The sequence below is a fragment of the Sylvia atricapilla genome, chromosome 1, assembly GCF_009819655.1.
Source record: "Sylvia atricapilla isolate bSylAtr1 chromosome 1, bSylAtr1.pri, whole genome shotgun sequence".
NCBI lineage: Eukaryota > Metazoa > Chordata > Aves > Passeriformes > Sylviidae > Sylvia > Sylvia atricapilla.
In genome coordinates, this window is record NC_089140.1 from 8,158,785 (window position 1) to 8,174,247 (window position 15,463).

Below are 15,463 nucleotides of genomic sequence, written 5' to 3' on the forward strand. Positions count from 1 at the left end.
GTGTAACAGTCTTGACTTCCATGAACGTGGCCAAATGATGTTTTTACAAAGCAAAACATGGAAAACAATACAGGAAATGATGTTACATTTGAAACTATTTAAATTAAAATAATATATTCTCATATTTTACACTATTTCAAAAAACGAAATGTGATTCAGTTAAGTATTGATCTCTCAAAAAAATCTAATTTACAATTCTGTGTATAAAAATATAATTTACGGACCCCCATGAAGTTTGTCCTTTTTGTGTGTGTTTTTTTGTTTGCTTGCTTGTTTTTTAGACTTGCTGAAATGAAGGAGCAATGTAATGGAGAGATGGGAAAGTACAGAATTTTGCTTTCTGAAAGTCAGGACACACGTGACATGTAGAAAAATAGACTCTGCGCAGTTTTGCTCGGCCTCACAAAATAATTTTTTCCCCTGTGAGTACAGTTCACATGATAATAAATTATCAAAGAAACTATTTAAGGCTCTTGAAGGTCCGGTTCATATCATTTAAAACATCTATTCAAAATACCAAAGAAATAAATATCCAGGAGAGGAGGGAAAAAAAAAAACAAACAACCAACAAACAAAACAAAAGAACAAATAAAAATATATATATATTTATAAACTAAACAGAACAGAACTTCCAGGGGTCTTTGTTTCCCTTTAAGTCTACTTTGGACTGTCCTACTTAATTATTATTATTTTATTATTATTATTTTTAAGTCTTAATCCGTGCTCTCTTTTAAAAATATGTATTTTTTTCTTTTTTTTTTTTTAAGGTTTTCCTTTTTTTTTTTTTTTTTATTTCCTATTTTTATTCTTTCTCCTTTCTCTCTCTCTCTCTCTCTCTCTCTCTCTCTCTCTCTCCCTCGGCGTCTCTGTCTCTCTGTCGGAGCCTGGCGGGCGGCCGGGCTGGCGCCATCATGCCACGTCCTCAGCTGGACGTCACCATCATGCCCAGCGGGTGCAGAGAGTCACTATCCAGCACCCAGCTGCCGATGCGGTAGAGGAGCCGAGAGTACCAGTGGATGCCGGGGGCCGGGGGCTCTGCCATCGGGGCCCCGTCCGCGGAGGGCCCCAGGGCGGCCAGCACGGCCTGCAGCAGGCGGAAGGGAGCGAAGGCCCAGTGCGCCCAGCTGTGCTCCTCGACGACGGCGTAGCACGAGGCCAGCACGCGGTCGATGAGGATGGTGCCCTGGGCGGTGAGCGGGGCGTAGGCGCCCGACGCCTCCTCCCTCAGCGACACGCGGTGCACGGCCGCCGGCAGCAGCTGCCGCCCGCCCTCGCCCAGCACGAACACCCGCTGGCCCGGCCGCACGCGGCTGGCGAACAGCGCCCGGCCGCCGGCGGGGCCCGCCTCGGACTGGTTCTGCTGGGGGGCCACGAAGAGCAGGTGGGCGGCCGTCAGCAGCAGCCGGGCCCGGGGCTGCCGAGTCTCGATGGCGTAGAAGAGCTTGTGGGAGCCGTCCTCGCGGTCCAGGAAGGTGAGGAAGTCGCTGTAGAGCAGACGGCCTTCGGTGTCGGCCACCAGCACCCTGTCTCCTGGCCTCAGGTCCTTCACCAGCTTGGTCCCGCCTTTCTCCAGGTGCACCGTGGCCGAGCCAGGGAAGCAACCCCCAGATTTGGCGGCCACGGAGTTTTCTGTGTGAGGAGAGAAGGACAGTGGGGTTAGAGGAGGCACATTCCGGGCTGGAGCGTGGGGGCATGCGGGAATTTATCACTTCCCCAGCCACCCCAACCCACCAAGAAAGCACAGGACACAGCCAGACTCCCCTCTGAAATTCCTCCACCCTCATCTGTGACCACTCCCCATTTGCACTTGGTAGGTCAAGTGAGAATCCCCTTCCTGCTAGATTTGTGTAAAATCTCCTCTGGGTTAGGAGTTACAAGAGTGATTCGTCTCATAAAGAAAATGAGCCAAAATATTTCCACTGAGAAAACTGTTCCAGAACAAAATCTCTTCTGGAAGAACTTTCCATTTGGCTACTGTTTACCCTGCACTGACACCTGATGCCAGATAACTCGCAGGCTTTCAAAGCTGAGTGGTTTTGCTATCATAAAGTTTCTTCTCTTAGCAAGTGCCTGTGCTCTCAGTGCCCGGAGTCCCCACTCAGCTCTTACTCAAGGAGAACACCTAGGGCAGCAAAAAGCAGAGAACAGGAGGAGACTCTGGGTGCACATAAATTTTGCACCTGCAAAGCAACAACCCAAATTTCCTAAATCCTCCTCCACTGTGCTGCCCTCATGCTGCCTCCAGCCTCCCTGCTCAGCATGGTGACTACTGGGGCACATGCCAGCCTCACAGCACCCCTGCCTGGCACCTCCAGCACTCTGCTTCAGTCCTCTTTCAAAAAAGAAAAAAACCTCCCCCCTAGAAGAAGGATGCTTTTCCCTGTCTCAGAGCATGTGGTCCCAGAGCAGCCCCACACCTGCGCCAGGCCCAAGCAAATGCCTCTTCCAGCTCTTGGGAGTTACTCAGAGTTTAGAGCAGCTGTTGCTGCTCTCCAGTGCTTCTGACAGGAACAATCTCAGACTTAAGGAAAGCAAAAGTAGCAATGAGACTCTGAGTGTCTCTTGCAAATTACTTTTTGGAAACTCAGCCACCTGTGGGGGGGTGGGGAAAAAAGTGTGCTGTGTTCCAGACTGATCTCTGTCTTAACAGAAGGACTTGCAGTGTTCCTAACCACTCTGGCTTTTTAAATATTGGGTAATGCCCCATAGTATGTCATGGCAGCTAGTGTCATTGCTACAGCTGTTGAGATTCCACATCCCTCCCTTGCCTTTCCCTGCTTTCTCACAGTTACTCTCTACACCAGTCAAGAGACCTGGTGATTGAGCTCCTAAAGATGGACAGATTTTATATTTTGCCTCCATGGCTGTTGTTGAAATTCCTATGATTTAAACAAATCCTTGGAGTGTCTCCTAATGACTTTCTCAGGAAGGACAGGAAGAGTGAAAATTAGACCTTTATTGATTTGCTAATGACTTTATCACTTCTCCTTCAGAAATGAAGCAGCAAGATCTCCAAGGCCTCCCTCTTCAGGGAGGACATGGCAACAAACAAGCTATGTGCTTTATGTGGAGGCCTCTGCTAGCAAACTACACCTTCCTACAAGCTGGCGGTAAAGGTCTGGCTAGAGCTTTGTTTGCATATTCAGGGACTTGATGAATAGATGTAGTAGTGTAGCAGCTCTACAAACATGCCAGTGAATTGGCAGAGGTGTGAAAATCTGCTTCTTTGAGCAGTGCTTGTTTGGGTTCTCTAATTAAAATCCAATAAAGGATCAGCATTGTCATTCTGATTCATGTAATAAATGCAGACACTCTTGGAAGAGAGGACACTTCCATTTTTTTCCCAGCTTCTTTCCCCCCTTTTCTCCCCCTCCCTATTTGTTCAGGTGCAGAAACCCTATGTGCCAATTCACACACATACTCTCCAAAAAACCCAGGACCTTCCAAGCACTATTTGCACAGCAGAGCCACTTTTCCAAGGCACTCAAGATCTGTATTTGAATTTTAAATGTAGAAGCTTGCTCTAAATACTTGCTGTAGCGCATTATCAATGTCCCTTTTACCACCCCTGCCTCTCCCTCCTCTGTTCTGGTGACAATAATTCAGGCCTTGGAGGAACTCTTCTTTGCATTCCAGTCTCCTGGATCATACTTTTTGCAAACAGAGATCTAGATAAAGAATCTTCCTGCTGGCATTATGGGATTTAATCTTCTCATGAGATGCTCTGTCATGAAATGAGGTTTGGACAGTTTAAGATCAGGCTGAGAGAGTGGAATTCAAGCCTGCTCCCTTCAGCCTGCCTCGTACAGTCACACGACCCTGCCTGACACCCTCCAAATATTGCCCCCGAGCCCTTGTGTGCCGAATCTCAATGAGCAGCTTGGGGTGGCTCCTCTCCTATGGAACACCCCTGGGGTGGATTAGGAGGTGCTCCTGGGCGAAGGTCACCGCGCACCACAATCGGACACCTTGAGCTTACAAAGCCCATCTTGGCTATTGAAAGGCGTGTTTCGGGTCTCCGCACAGCTGACAGCTTTGCAGGGCCTCTTTTCGGCTAGAAAGGGCCCAGGAGCTGAACAAAAGCCGTAGCAGGCTCTGAGGACAAAGCCCACATGAGCCAGGAGAGGTGCTCAGCCCCTGGGGAGCTCCGGGCTGGAGTGGGGGACATGAACCCCTCCTGCAGGTGGGCACGGCGGGGCCGGGCTGGTTTCCCTGCCGTGGGGCTGCTGGGTTCGAAGCAAATAGCTATATTTAAAGAAAGCCCATTGTTTTCTTTTGCAACCAAGTGCTTCCTGACACATCCAGCAGGTTGCTGGGCTAGAATATGCTCCTAAAAAGAGCTTTAGATGTCATACAGCTGGATGGAGGGAGGCGGTGGAGCTGGGGGCTGGCACTCGCTAACAGATTTACTCCCCCAAAAAACACGTTAAGTGTCAAGAAAAGGAGCTCTGCGCGTCGGGGATTTCTTGGGAGCTGTTCCCGGGTTGAGACAGCGTGTGGCGTTGTAAGCACAGGGGAGGGGAGGAAAAAAAATTATGTGTATGTGTATCCCTATCTGGGAATTTCCTAGCGGCTGCCGCTGAAGGAGGCTGGGGACCACGTTACTTATTTATTTTCCTGGCCGGCTCCCACTCGGAGATTAGCGCTCGCGAGTAAGGCGTGCAGCCAGCGGGGCGGCTGGAGACGGCCACGAGTGTTTGTGTTGAACATGCTCCTTGGATGGGGAAAGCATCAGACCCCACGGGGGGAGGAGAAGGGTGTGTGGCTGCGACGCAGCTCTCGTGGGAAGGCTGGCCAAGCAAATCACCCAAATAAAAGTGCTGTGAAAAACTGCTGCAGCTGGCTGGGCTTTTTTTTTTTTTTTTCTTTTTTTTTCCCTTCCCTTCTCCCTCACTCTTTCCTTTCCCCCCACCTCCGCTCCAGCAGGGTCTCTAAGAGGCGGGGAAAGGCCGGCTGCGCCCTCGGGGCTCTGCTCCCGTCCCCGCGGGAGCCCCGGCGGGGCAGGCCGGCTGATGGGGACCCCGCAGGGAAGGGAGGACGGGCCCCGGCGGCAGAGACAGGGCACAGAAGGCTCTAGGGAGCTGAATCGCGGCCCTAAATCGACAGGTCTCTGGGCAGGCTGCCCGCCTTACCTGCTTTGACGGAGCAGTGGATGTGCGCCTTGGACTCGTAGTAGACCCAGTCGAAGCCAGCCTCGACGGCCAGGCGGGCCAGCATGCCGTACTTGCTGCGGTCCCGGTCCGAGGTGGTGATGTCCACGGCGCGGCCCTCGTAGTGCAGGGACTCCTCGGAGTGGTGGCCGTCCTCGTCCCAGCCCTCGGTTACCCGCAGCTTTACCCCGGGCCACTGGTTCATCACCGAGATGGCCAGAGCGTTCAGCTTGTCCTTGCAGCGCTGCGGGGATACGGGCAGACAGGGAAGGGTCATTGTGGGGGTGCTGCAGCCAGGGGAACACCCCCCCCATTGCTATCTATATCCCCTTGGGCCTCATCCTGCTCTCCCTCCCCAGCCAAAGAGGCGACATTCCTGCCCTCCCCGCCAAACGCGCCCCAGGATGGGCTCAGCCGGAGCTGAGCATCTTCTCCCCCGCTGCCAGGGAGAGATGGGGAGGCAGGTGAAAGAGAAGGAGAATTAAACCTGGGGACACAGCCTGAACAGAAGATGAAAGACCATGAAGACCCTAGCACCTGCTGCGGGGACAGGGGGACCCCCCTCCGCCGCACCGCCGGCGCTGGGGTGTGAGCATGGTGATTCAAAGCCACCTGCACGGAGCAAATTCCAGCCGCTAAGTGCCCTGTCCCTTCCCGAGAGCAAAGTTTCTGCTCAGAACAAACACTCGCCATATATCTCGGAGTCACGGATTCCCCCCCGGAATGTCGCTGCGGGTCTTTTCAGCTTAATTCTGTGTTGAAAAGGGTATCAATACATGTTAACAGCCTTTATGTGCTGAGGGAGGGGTGTTTTTTTTCTTCTCTCCCTTCGCCCATCACTCATTAGAGCCCTCAAAGCTGCATGGGCTGGGAGCATTCACTCTGCTTCAAACATACATCGGCGCTCGCCTACAAAGCCGAGCAAATCCATACAATAATATAGCTCTTAGTGGGAAGATGAAAAGCAAGGGAGGGCCAAGGATGGAAGTTAAGCGGAGCAAGGGTACTATGCAAGCTAGGAGCTCCTTTGTGTGAAGTGAAACCCTTCCAACTCTGTGGAAAAAGTACTGCAGGTTTTTCATTGACCCTCCAGAGCCACCAGCCTTCCCTGGGCTGAACTGGGCCCAGGAGCACGTAGGGACCGAGTAATGAGGGGCACAGGATGGGGGAAAGTGAGCAAAAGAGGCAAGCTGAAACCCTGAAAGTTTTGAGGAGATTCCCATCTTAGCCAGGCGGGGAATAGACGCAGTGGCAGCAGGGGAAAAGGACTCTCAGCCCGGGAGAAACAGGAAATCAGCACCGAAAGTACTGAAAAGCGCTGACTAAAGGTACAGAGTTAGGAACACACACTTTGCCAGCTTTCTTCCTCCTGTTTGAGAGGAAAACAACTCGTGGATATACCCGATGTTGCTCCCTTGATGCAAATCCCGATGTGGCTGTAAGCCACGGCGGGATGCAGTAACCTGCTCTTCGCACACTTTTTCTGGCCTGACTGATGTGCTTGGCCTTCTGCAGGACCATTCTCCCCACTGTGCTCACAGCACAGCCAGTAACAGACCACAGAGTCCCCCTTTCACAGCTCCCAGGAAGGCAAAGCCCCTCCATTACTCCGACGACGCTACTTTTTAGGGACGTGACAAGATTGCTTAGCCAGGAAGTTCCCATGTGTCTACCAACAGCCATAAAAGTGATTCCAGCAGCACACAGGTCCCCGAGAGACATAAAACACAGTGGTGAGCTCACTTTGGACTCTCCGGCCTACCGTTTTATGGAGAGACACGGGTGTTTGGGTTTCGGCACCGTTCCCGGCAGCAAAGTGCAGCGGCACGAGGAAGTTGAGTTTGATTTATTTTAATTTTTTTCCCCTCTCTCCCTCTCACACCTGAGTGGATAGATATGCTCCTTCACTGATTTACAGGGGAAAGGGGGAGAGGGATCAAACATCTCAGCTGCTGATAAGGCGACAGCACTGCGCGACACGGCCGTGTCGTGCCCCGCACGAGAGGAGCGGGCAGCGGTGCGGGCAGTGCCCAGGGGCTCTGGCCGCTCCGGCCCTGCCGGCACCACTTCCCGCCTCCAGGCCAAATAAAGAAGAAGAAACGGCCTCCTAAAGGACTTTTCTCCCTTTTATACTGCCTGAGCTGGATTGTCAGAGTCAAAAGCCGTGAAGCCCAGACTATTTATTAATTCATCGGGTCGTGTGCCACAAATCAAGCCCAATTCTGTTCAGCCACCGTGAAGCTCAGCAGGGCTGCCTCCACTAACGCTTTGTGTGGAGGCAAAGTTGTTCAACAAGCCCTCTCCTGCCAGCTCCTAATCTCTTCACAAATGAATTGCTTGAAGGAAACACTTAACAGGTACCTGTCAGTGTAAACAACCTGGTGGGCTTCCTAAATGCCAAGTTGATCTCTAAATTCCTCACATCATGCACCGGTTGTGTGCCTGCATTACACGAGATTGCTATTTTATTTCATACAAATTCCAGCTTTATCATACTGACCTGGCCTCCTTATCTCTCTCCCGAATCCAGCCAATGGCCGGGGTGGGGGGGGAGGAAAGGGAGGAAGGGGGGAGCCCTTAGCAAACTGCTGGTGTCACCTGCAAAGTTGAGAACCTGACTTACCTACCTCTGTTTGCGTTCCCCCCCCCACCCTTCTGGAGTTAATATTAACTAGCGGCTAATGCATTCGGCAACCACTCTGCAAGTTTAACGATTCTGTCCATGAAAGATCTCTCCATGGTTGAAGGGCTCCCGAAGCCGGCGTTTAAAGGCTGGGATTTAACGAGAGGTTGCTGGCCGAGGGAGAGAGGGAAAGAGAGGAAAGCGGGGCAGGGAGGCCAGCGGCAGGACCGGCCCCCGGGTCGCCAAGGACCCGGCCGTGCCCGGGGAGCGGGGAGCAAGGGCAAGCAGTCCGCTCTCGCTGCCCGGCCCCGCTCCGCTTCCCCGCTCCCTGCGTGGCCCAGGGGTGCCGGAGCCCCGCTCGCTTCCCGACCTCGTTCCCTCACCTCGCTCCCCTCTTTGCCGCCGGGTACCCGGCCCCGAGGCCTCCCCGGCCCCGCCGCTCTCAGCCCACCTCCCCCCTTTGTGTCTAAGGCACGGGAACAAGCACTGAAGGAGAGCGGGGGTTGGGGTGGGGGGGAAAGTATTTGTTTTCGTTTCGTTCGTCTGAGGGAAGTTGACAGAAGGTCAGGAGTTCAGACGCTGCCAGCTAATGCAGCGGGAGCGGCCAGCCGCGTAGCCGGCGCGGCGTGCCCCGGGAGAGCCGCGGGGCCGGGGTCATCGCGCAGCCCGCCCCCGGCCCGCAGCCCACGGCTCCCGATCGTGCCCCGGCTCCCCCCGCGCCCGCCGCCCCGCTCCGCTCCGCTCCCCTCCGCTCCGCCGCGCACACGCACCGGCGCAGCCGCGCAGGGAGGGATGCGCCGAGCCCCGGCGGGAGCCCGTCTCCCGCGGAGCCGCCGCCGCCGCCGCTGCCGCCGGGCTGCGGAGGGAAGGGTGAAACCCGAGCCGCCGCGATCGATACGCGAGGGGAGTAAGTGGAGCTGAAAATGCGAGAGATGCAGCTCCGGAGGCAGCGGGGGCGGAGGACCGAGGGTGCGCGGAGGGGCGCGGGCCGCGCCCGAGCGGGGACCGGCTCCCGCTCCGCTCCGCACCCCAGCGCGGGGCGGCGGCGGCGGCGGGCGGAGGCGCCGCCGCGCTCCGAGGTGCGGTGCGATTTAAGGTGGTCGGGAGGAGATGGTGGCGGCCGCCGGTCCCTCGCCCCGGCAGACCCGACAACGTGCGGAAAATCAGGCCGAGGAACGGGGAGAGTTTGGGAAATTCCACCCCCCAGCCCCCCTTCCCCGCGTCCACTCCCCGCCTAGTCCTTCCAGGCGAGTCCTGCTCTAGCACTGAAGGTGGGGCTTAAACGTATTAATATTAAAAAAGCGCTGTTGACCTATATTTGGAGGAAACCCATTTCCAGTGTCTAGATTGCATGTAGTTTCTGAAACTCCGGGATTGGCAGAGCAATTGACTTCACCGAGCTCTCTGTTGAGCATGAATTATAATTACGAGGTGACTCTCGGAGCGGTTCTCTCTCTCTCTCTCTTTCTCTCACATTTATCTTTTCTTTCTTTCTTTCTTTTCATAAAATGGTTCCGCAATCCGATTCCACCCGAAATCCAATATTTACCCAGTTGTAAACCTTGTGCCATCAGATTTTTTAAAACAGAAGGTGATGCAATGCCGATAAGTTGCAAGTCCCTCCCCTATGGAAGTACCAGAGCATTGGCGGCGAGCATCCTTAAAGAAATATCAATATATTTACGCTCTGATGGGCACAATTGCAAATGATGGTATTGCAATACGAGCTATATAATACGGAATCAGATGAGGAATGGTCGATCCGGCTTCAGCTGCCTTTTGTGAGTGCACGACTGCATGCCAACTAAATTTAGAATATGCTCGCGAGGAGAACAATAATAATAATAATGAAGGTTAAAATGAAATGAAAAGGAAAAAAGCGAAATTAAATAAAAAATAGATATATAAAATCAAGTCAGAGGCGCAGCAACCGCGGACTACGTTTGTAATAATGAGTGGGTGGCCTGGCGGTCACTATACACTTGGGGTCCTCTGAGCTGTATGCAATTCGTTTGATCAAAGTGCATCCTTGGGGACAAATGCAAACAGCAATCTCTAACCAAGTTACAGGGAACGCCATGGCACGGTAATGACTGTAAGTATCACACAGATTCCCCCACCAAATATCTAAATAGCTCCAGCCCCTGCTAACTTGGCTGGATAGATGGTATTTACATTCAATGGGGAAACTAGTCGAGTTTGGAGGGGCGGGGGAAGGAGGGGGAGAGGGAAAGGAGGGGGCTTTCAAAAATACTAAGACAGATGCGTCCTTTAGGATTGCTCAGAGAGGTTAACAAACACAAATACAGGTATCTCTGTGGCTCTACCTGAGTCATCAGTCTGTCAGCTCCCGTGTTCTCTTCATCCTTAAAAATAATGTCAGGGTTGTAATTTGGGGTTAGTTCTTTAAATCTCTCGGAGTTTCTTGTGATCTTCCCTTCATATCTTCCACTGGCCCCTAGGGTCTTCTCTGCCACATTGGGAATAAACTGCTTATAGGCTAAAGGGGTCAGCTTTTTGGGGTGTCTCCTTTTTCCAATGCCCCTGCCTGGTCCACAAGTCAGCCCAGAGGAGACTAAAAGAGCGCAGATGAAGCCCACCAAGAGAATTCTTGTCAACAGCAGCATTTCGTCCATTGAATCCAATTACTTCAAAGCTCTCTGTGCCTATCCCTGGCTGTCTCTCTAGAGCTCTCTCTCCTCCTATGTCCTTGTCTGCTTTCTGAATCGTATACTATCCACCGATCCCTAGCAAGACAGGTGCTGGAATGGCAGGCTTTAGGTCGCTGATAACGGAACACATCGGAGTTTGGTCGGGAGACAGCAATCGAGAGACAAAAAAAGGGTCTGATTTTAATGGTAGCAAAGCAAGACGCTTGTGAGAGGAGTCTGCCTTTAGTTCTATATTATAGCTGCCAGGGCCGAGAGCTGATTGGCCAAGGCGAGACAAGCTTGTCTTCTGATGTTTTAACCCTCAAAAAGGCAACAAATTCTTGAAAGATTTTTTTTTCCTTTTACCTGAAGGGCTTGGAGCTGAGAGGGGTGGAGATCGTGCTTTCTTGGGATAACATCAATTACATGATTTTTTTTTTCTTTCCTTTTTTTTTTTTTTTTTTTTTTTTTTTTTTTTTTTTTTTTCCCTCCCAAAAACTTTCTTGGCAGAATGGTACATTTGTCAGCAAAAGGAACAGATGCCTCTCTGAAAGAGGGGAAAATATTAAGGTTAGCAGGCTGTTTCAGTGCAAGTCAAATTTCTAAGGGCAGCTGTGGCTAAATAAAATGCCGAATTATCGGGGAGCCGTGCAAATAGGAACATACTTAGGTAATATTAACGCCCCGGGGGGGAATAATGCCATTTCAGAGCGCACCCACCTAAATGGCTTTGTAACAGGTTTCTTGTCCCTGAAAAGGGAGATTGCTCTCCCTCCCAAAGACATACATTTTTAAACACACTCGCCTTTTAGCTGATAAATGACCACTTTAATAGCAGAAACAGGTCTGATGCGAAGCGGCAGTTAAATTAAGTTAGTGTGTCTGACTTGTGTATCACGCAACTGCAATGTGCCACTATTTTTAAAATTTATTTATTTTTTTAATAAAATCAGGACTATCACCCGTCTAAAATAACGATGTGTCTTCCGAAGTGCATGAATAGTCAACTGATTAAAAATAGATGGTCTCCTGAGCAGGCTATATTCTTTGTTTCTTTGGTCAAAGTCGGAGGCGTTTTAGACTCTTACACCTCCTTGCGGGGTGTCATTAAGTTTTTAAGAAAAGCATAGTGTTGAAAGCATCCGCAAACACAATTAACAGAGATCGATCCAAGCAAAGTGAATGGAAAGGGGATAAGTTTAATGTTAAATTAATTGTTATCTCATGCAGCGTGGCAAGTGATGTCTTTATCCCGATCTCCAAAAGCTACTAATCAGACAAAGGTGTTGAGAGACGAGCAAAATTGCAGAGATGAGGCTGATAGAGCAGGTTAGACAGAACAGTAGAGTCCCATATGAACAAACACTTCTCTGCTTGCAAAGTACTCATTTGCTTTTGCTCCTAAGAAAAATACAATTTGTCCTAGGATCTAGAAACTTTCAGGAGTTTTTTTAGGAGTTCTTAAAAATTCCAGGATGGTGTGAGGAAGTATTTCAAAGTCCAGTTTCTCAAGAAAAACAAAACACATCCAAAAATAAACTTTAATAAAGTTGTGGGGTTTAAAAAAAAGAAAAAGAAAAAAAAAAACCCTCAGAAATAAAAAGAGCTCTTTGGGGTGAACAATTATATGGAAGTTTTCCGGTCTGTGACATTGAGATGAGTAGTAATCAACTTAAACCTTGAAAATGGATTTTAAAATCAGTTTTTAAAGTGGTAAAAAAGTTGTACATCCGTAAACTGCAACAAGCAGGTCAGCACGGACTTTTCAAGGGACAAAGTGGTCTTTTCAAGTAAACCTTAGAAAAGAGCCGAAAGAAGTGGTCCGAAGTGGTCTCACGCCGACTCTAACTGGTGCTCTTTCATCTTTTTTAGCCCATGCTTTTCTTCTGCTATTTATGTTTCTTTATAGAGGTTTCAGTGCGTCATGGATTTCTCTTTCCGACCTTTAAATTGAGGAGTTTTGACTTGGAAATAGGTAAAAAGTTAGAAAGTCAGCAGCTTGGCTCCTAGGCTGTTATCAACCAACTTAGTTGCAGAAACAAGTTGTATAACAGCTAAAAACCTGCTTCACGCTATTAAAAAACAAACTTAAGTTTTATCTCCCCGTCTGCGTGCATGCGAGAAGACAGATACAAGGAATATATAATTTATACAAAAGAGGGTATGTTCTTTTGATGTGGTTGCTTAAACAGCATGACTTGATATAACAGTTGATTAAACAGCGCCAAGGAATAAAAGCTATTCTTAATGGTGTGGAATACTGCAAAACTTTTATCACCCCTCTTACCTTGTCCCCCTCCCCATGGAAAGAAGATCGATATCCCAGGCACTAGATGGGTGGACATCGCAGTGAAGAAGTCTAGAGAATAAGGACAAACTCCCTCATTATCAGATTGCCATATGTACAAAGCAGTCACCCAAAGATTAACAGGAAAGGAAACGCAAAGAAGGAATTAATTAAATGCAAGTAATAAATGCGAGGGTGGGGGGGGGGGAGAAATCAAGGAAAGTTGTAACTGTGGGAAGCTCGAAATCCCCCTCCTATCAAATTAGCCGTGAAAGAAAGCAGAGCTGGGGGAGCGGGCAGGCTCTGCTCAGCCTCAGCGCAGGCTGCGGCCGGGAGCCGGGCGGGGGGCGCCGGGGGCACCCGGGGGAAGCCGGGGAACCGGCCCGGCGCTCCCGCCCGCCCCGCCGAGCCTCCGGGATGCGCCCTGCCTCTCCTCCCCACCACCGGCTTTTCTTCTTCCCTTTTAATTATTATTTAAATGCCGCAGCTTCTGGGAAAACAACAGCCCCTCAAGCCCCCCGCTCCGCGCTCCCGGCAGCGCGGCGGGCCGGGTGCTGGCGGTGTCCCTCCGGGCCCAGCCCCGGCCCCGGGGAGCCCCGAGCCCTGCCCGCCCCAGCCACAGCACACACCCAAAGCGGCGGCAGCGGCCCCCGGCCGGCACCGGCGCCTGCCCTGGAGGGTCCGGAGCCCGCAGCCACCGCTGTCCCCGTGGGCCCCGGGGTCCCTCGGGTGACGGTGCCGGGAGGCCCCTGAGCGAGGCCCTGGGTGGAACTGCCTCGCTCCGCTGCCCGGCCCACAGCGCCAGGCCCATCGTGGAGCCGCCACCAGGCTCCTCATCGGCCCCCAGAGCCGAGTGCTGGGCCCCTTGGGTCAGCCAGACCCTGATCCACACCGCAGTGCCAGGAGCATCCATCACCGACCCCGCTGTGTCCCGCTGCAGGTACCACCACAGCCCAGCACTCCTCACCGACACACAGGCTCTTCCCGGGCTCTGCCAAACCCACGGGAAGCTCCCACTGCGGTGGAGTGGATGGGGCCATTGGTCAGCACTGTCCAAGGCATTGGGCAACACTGTCCAGGGCACTGGTCAGCACTGTCCAGGGCATTGGTCAGCCCTGTCTGGGGCCATTGGTCAGCACTGTCCAGGGCATTGGCCAGCACTGTCCAGGGCATTGGCCAGCACTGTCCAGGGCATTGGGCAGCACTGTCCAGGGCATTGGTCAGTACTGTTCGGGGCATTGGGCAGCACTGTCCAGGGCATTGGGCAGCACTGTCCAGGGCATTGGGCAGCACTGTCCAGGGCATTGGGCAGCACTGTCTGGAGTCATTGGTCACCGCTGTCCAGGGGCATTGGTCAGCACTGTCCAGGGCATTGGTCAGCACTGTCCGGGGCATTGGGCAGCACTGTCCGGGGCATTGGGCAGCACTGTCCAGGGCATTGGTCAGCACTGTCCGGGGCATTGGGCAGCACTGTCCAGGGCATTGGTCAGCACTGTCCAGGGCATTGGGCAGCACTGTCCGAGGCCATCCCCATCCAGCCCGGGCTGCAGAGGGGCAATGACGGATGCACTCAACTCCCAGCCAACCTTTGAGAATCAGACATTATTTATCTTCTTTTTTTATGAAATCTGAATTTGCTGACGGCTGTGCGCTCTGCATAAAGCCAAGGAAGGGTTCAGGCTACACAAAGAGGGGTTGCTCATTGGCCATTTGAAGTTTCCAGGTTTTCCTTGCACCAATATATTTTGGTTTATGAATCTCAAAATATAGAAAACTATACATGCAATTGCTGTGTGACTGTTAAATGGATCTTAGCTATTTAGCATCCTTAATAGCCAACATTTGTCGTCATGCTTAATATATATATATATTAATAAATTATCCATTTTTAGAGCATGAAAGCTTCGTTCTTGTAGCCTCTTTGCACCTGTGGCACTTCCCAAGAAATTTGGCATCACAGCAATCACTGCCAGAGAAGTAGATCATGAATAACTTCAGTGAAAACAGAGATTATACTGAGTAAAACTGGTGTAAACATAAGGAGAGTCAGGCAGGATTTTCGCCTGAAGTTTTGTTTGATTATTTTATATACACTACCCTCCTTCATGGCAGTGTTAAACCATTTTCTTTAAGGGAATTGGTGCACATCCCTGTTGCCCATCCTCGTGGTATTGCAATACCTATCTTGAAAATCAACTTAGAAATTTCACTTCAGAATTACTGGCTAGCTAGCAACCATACCTTTATAATGACAAGCAGAACAAGTCTTATTCTTTGGAATTTTCTTCCAAAAACCCCCAAACTCTAGCACCAACAAGAAAAATTAAGCTCGTAGTTTTCCATGCATTTTGGTTTGACAGCAAAATTCAGGGAGCCATGCAGCTGAAACCTGGTATTGCTTTGCTGTTCCCTTAGTCTGGCATTAGTCTTGTGAGCATTTCTGATACAAGAAAAAACATTTTGTGTGTATGGAGAAGTAAAAAATATTTGCTTTCCAAAATAACTGTGCATTGATTTTGCAGTTTTTGTATCCATTTGCTGTTTAATTTGTGGATTAATGCTAATCATTAGCTTGGATATGGTCAATAGAGCCTTCCATCATACATGCAAAATTTTTGTAGGCAGAATGATTCATAAGACATTCTTATCTAGATTTTTTAATGCATTTGCTGTTGAACGAAACTTTAAAGCAGAATTCCCCACAGGTTTCCTTATCTCTTCAGTGGGGTAATATGTAGTGTCTGATTATAGG

The 15,463-nt window shown here is 50.9% G+C and overlaps 1 protein-coding gene across 1 annotated transcript; it reads right to left on the reverse strand.

Annotated features, from left to right (window-relative positions):
* Nucleotides 1-792: 792 nt before the first annotated feature.
* SHH (sonic hedgehog signaling molecule) lies at nt 793-10,619 on the reverse strand. Its single transcript, XM_066314452.1, has 3 exons — nt 10,101-10,619; nt 5,133-5,394; nt 793-1,629 (listed from the first exon to the last, which is right to left on the reverse strand). The coding sequence occupies exons 1-3, from the start codon at nt 10,407-10,409 to the stop codon at nt 923-925; spliced, it is 1,278 nt and encodes a 425-aa protein (XP_066170549.1). The 5' UTR covers nt 10,410-10,619; the 3' UTR covers nt 793-922.
* Nucleotides 10,620-15,463: the final 4,844 nt, after the last annotated feature.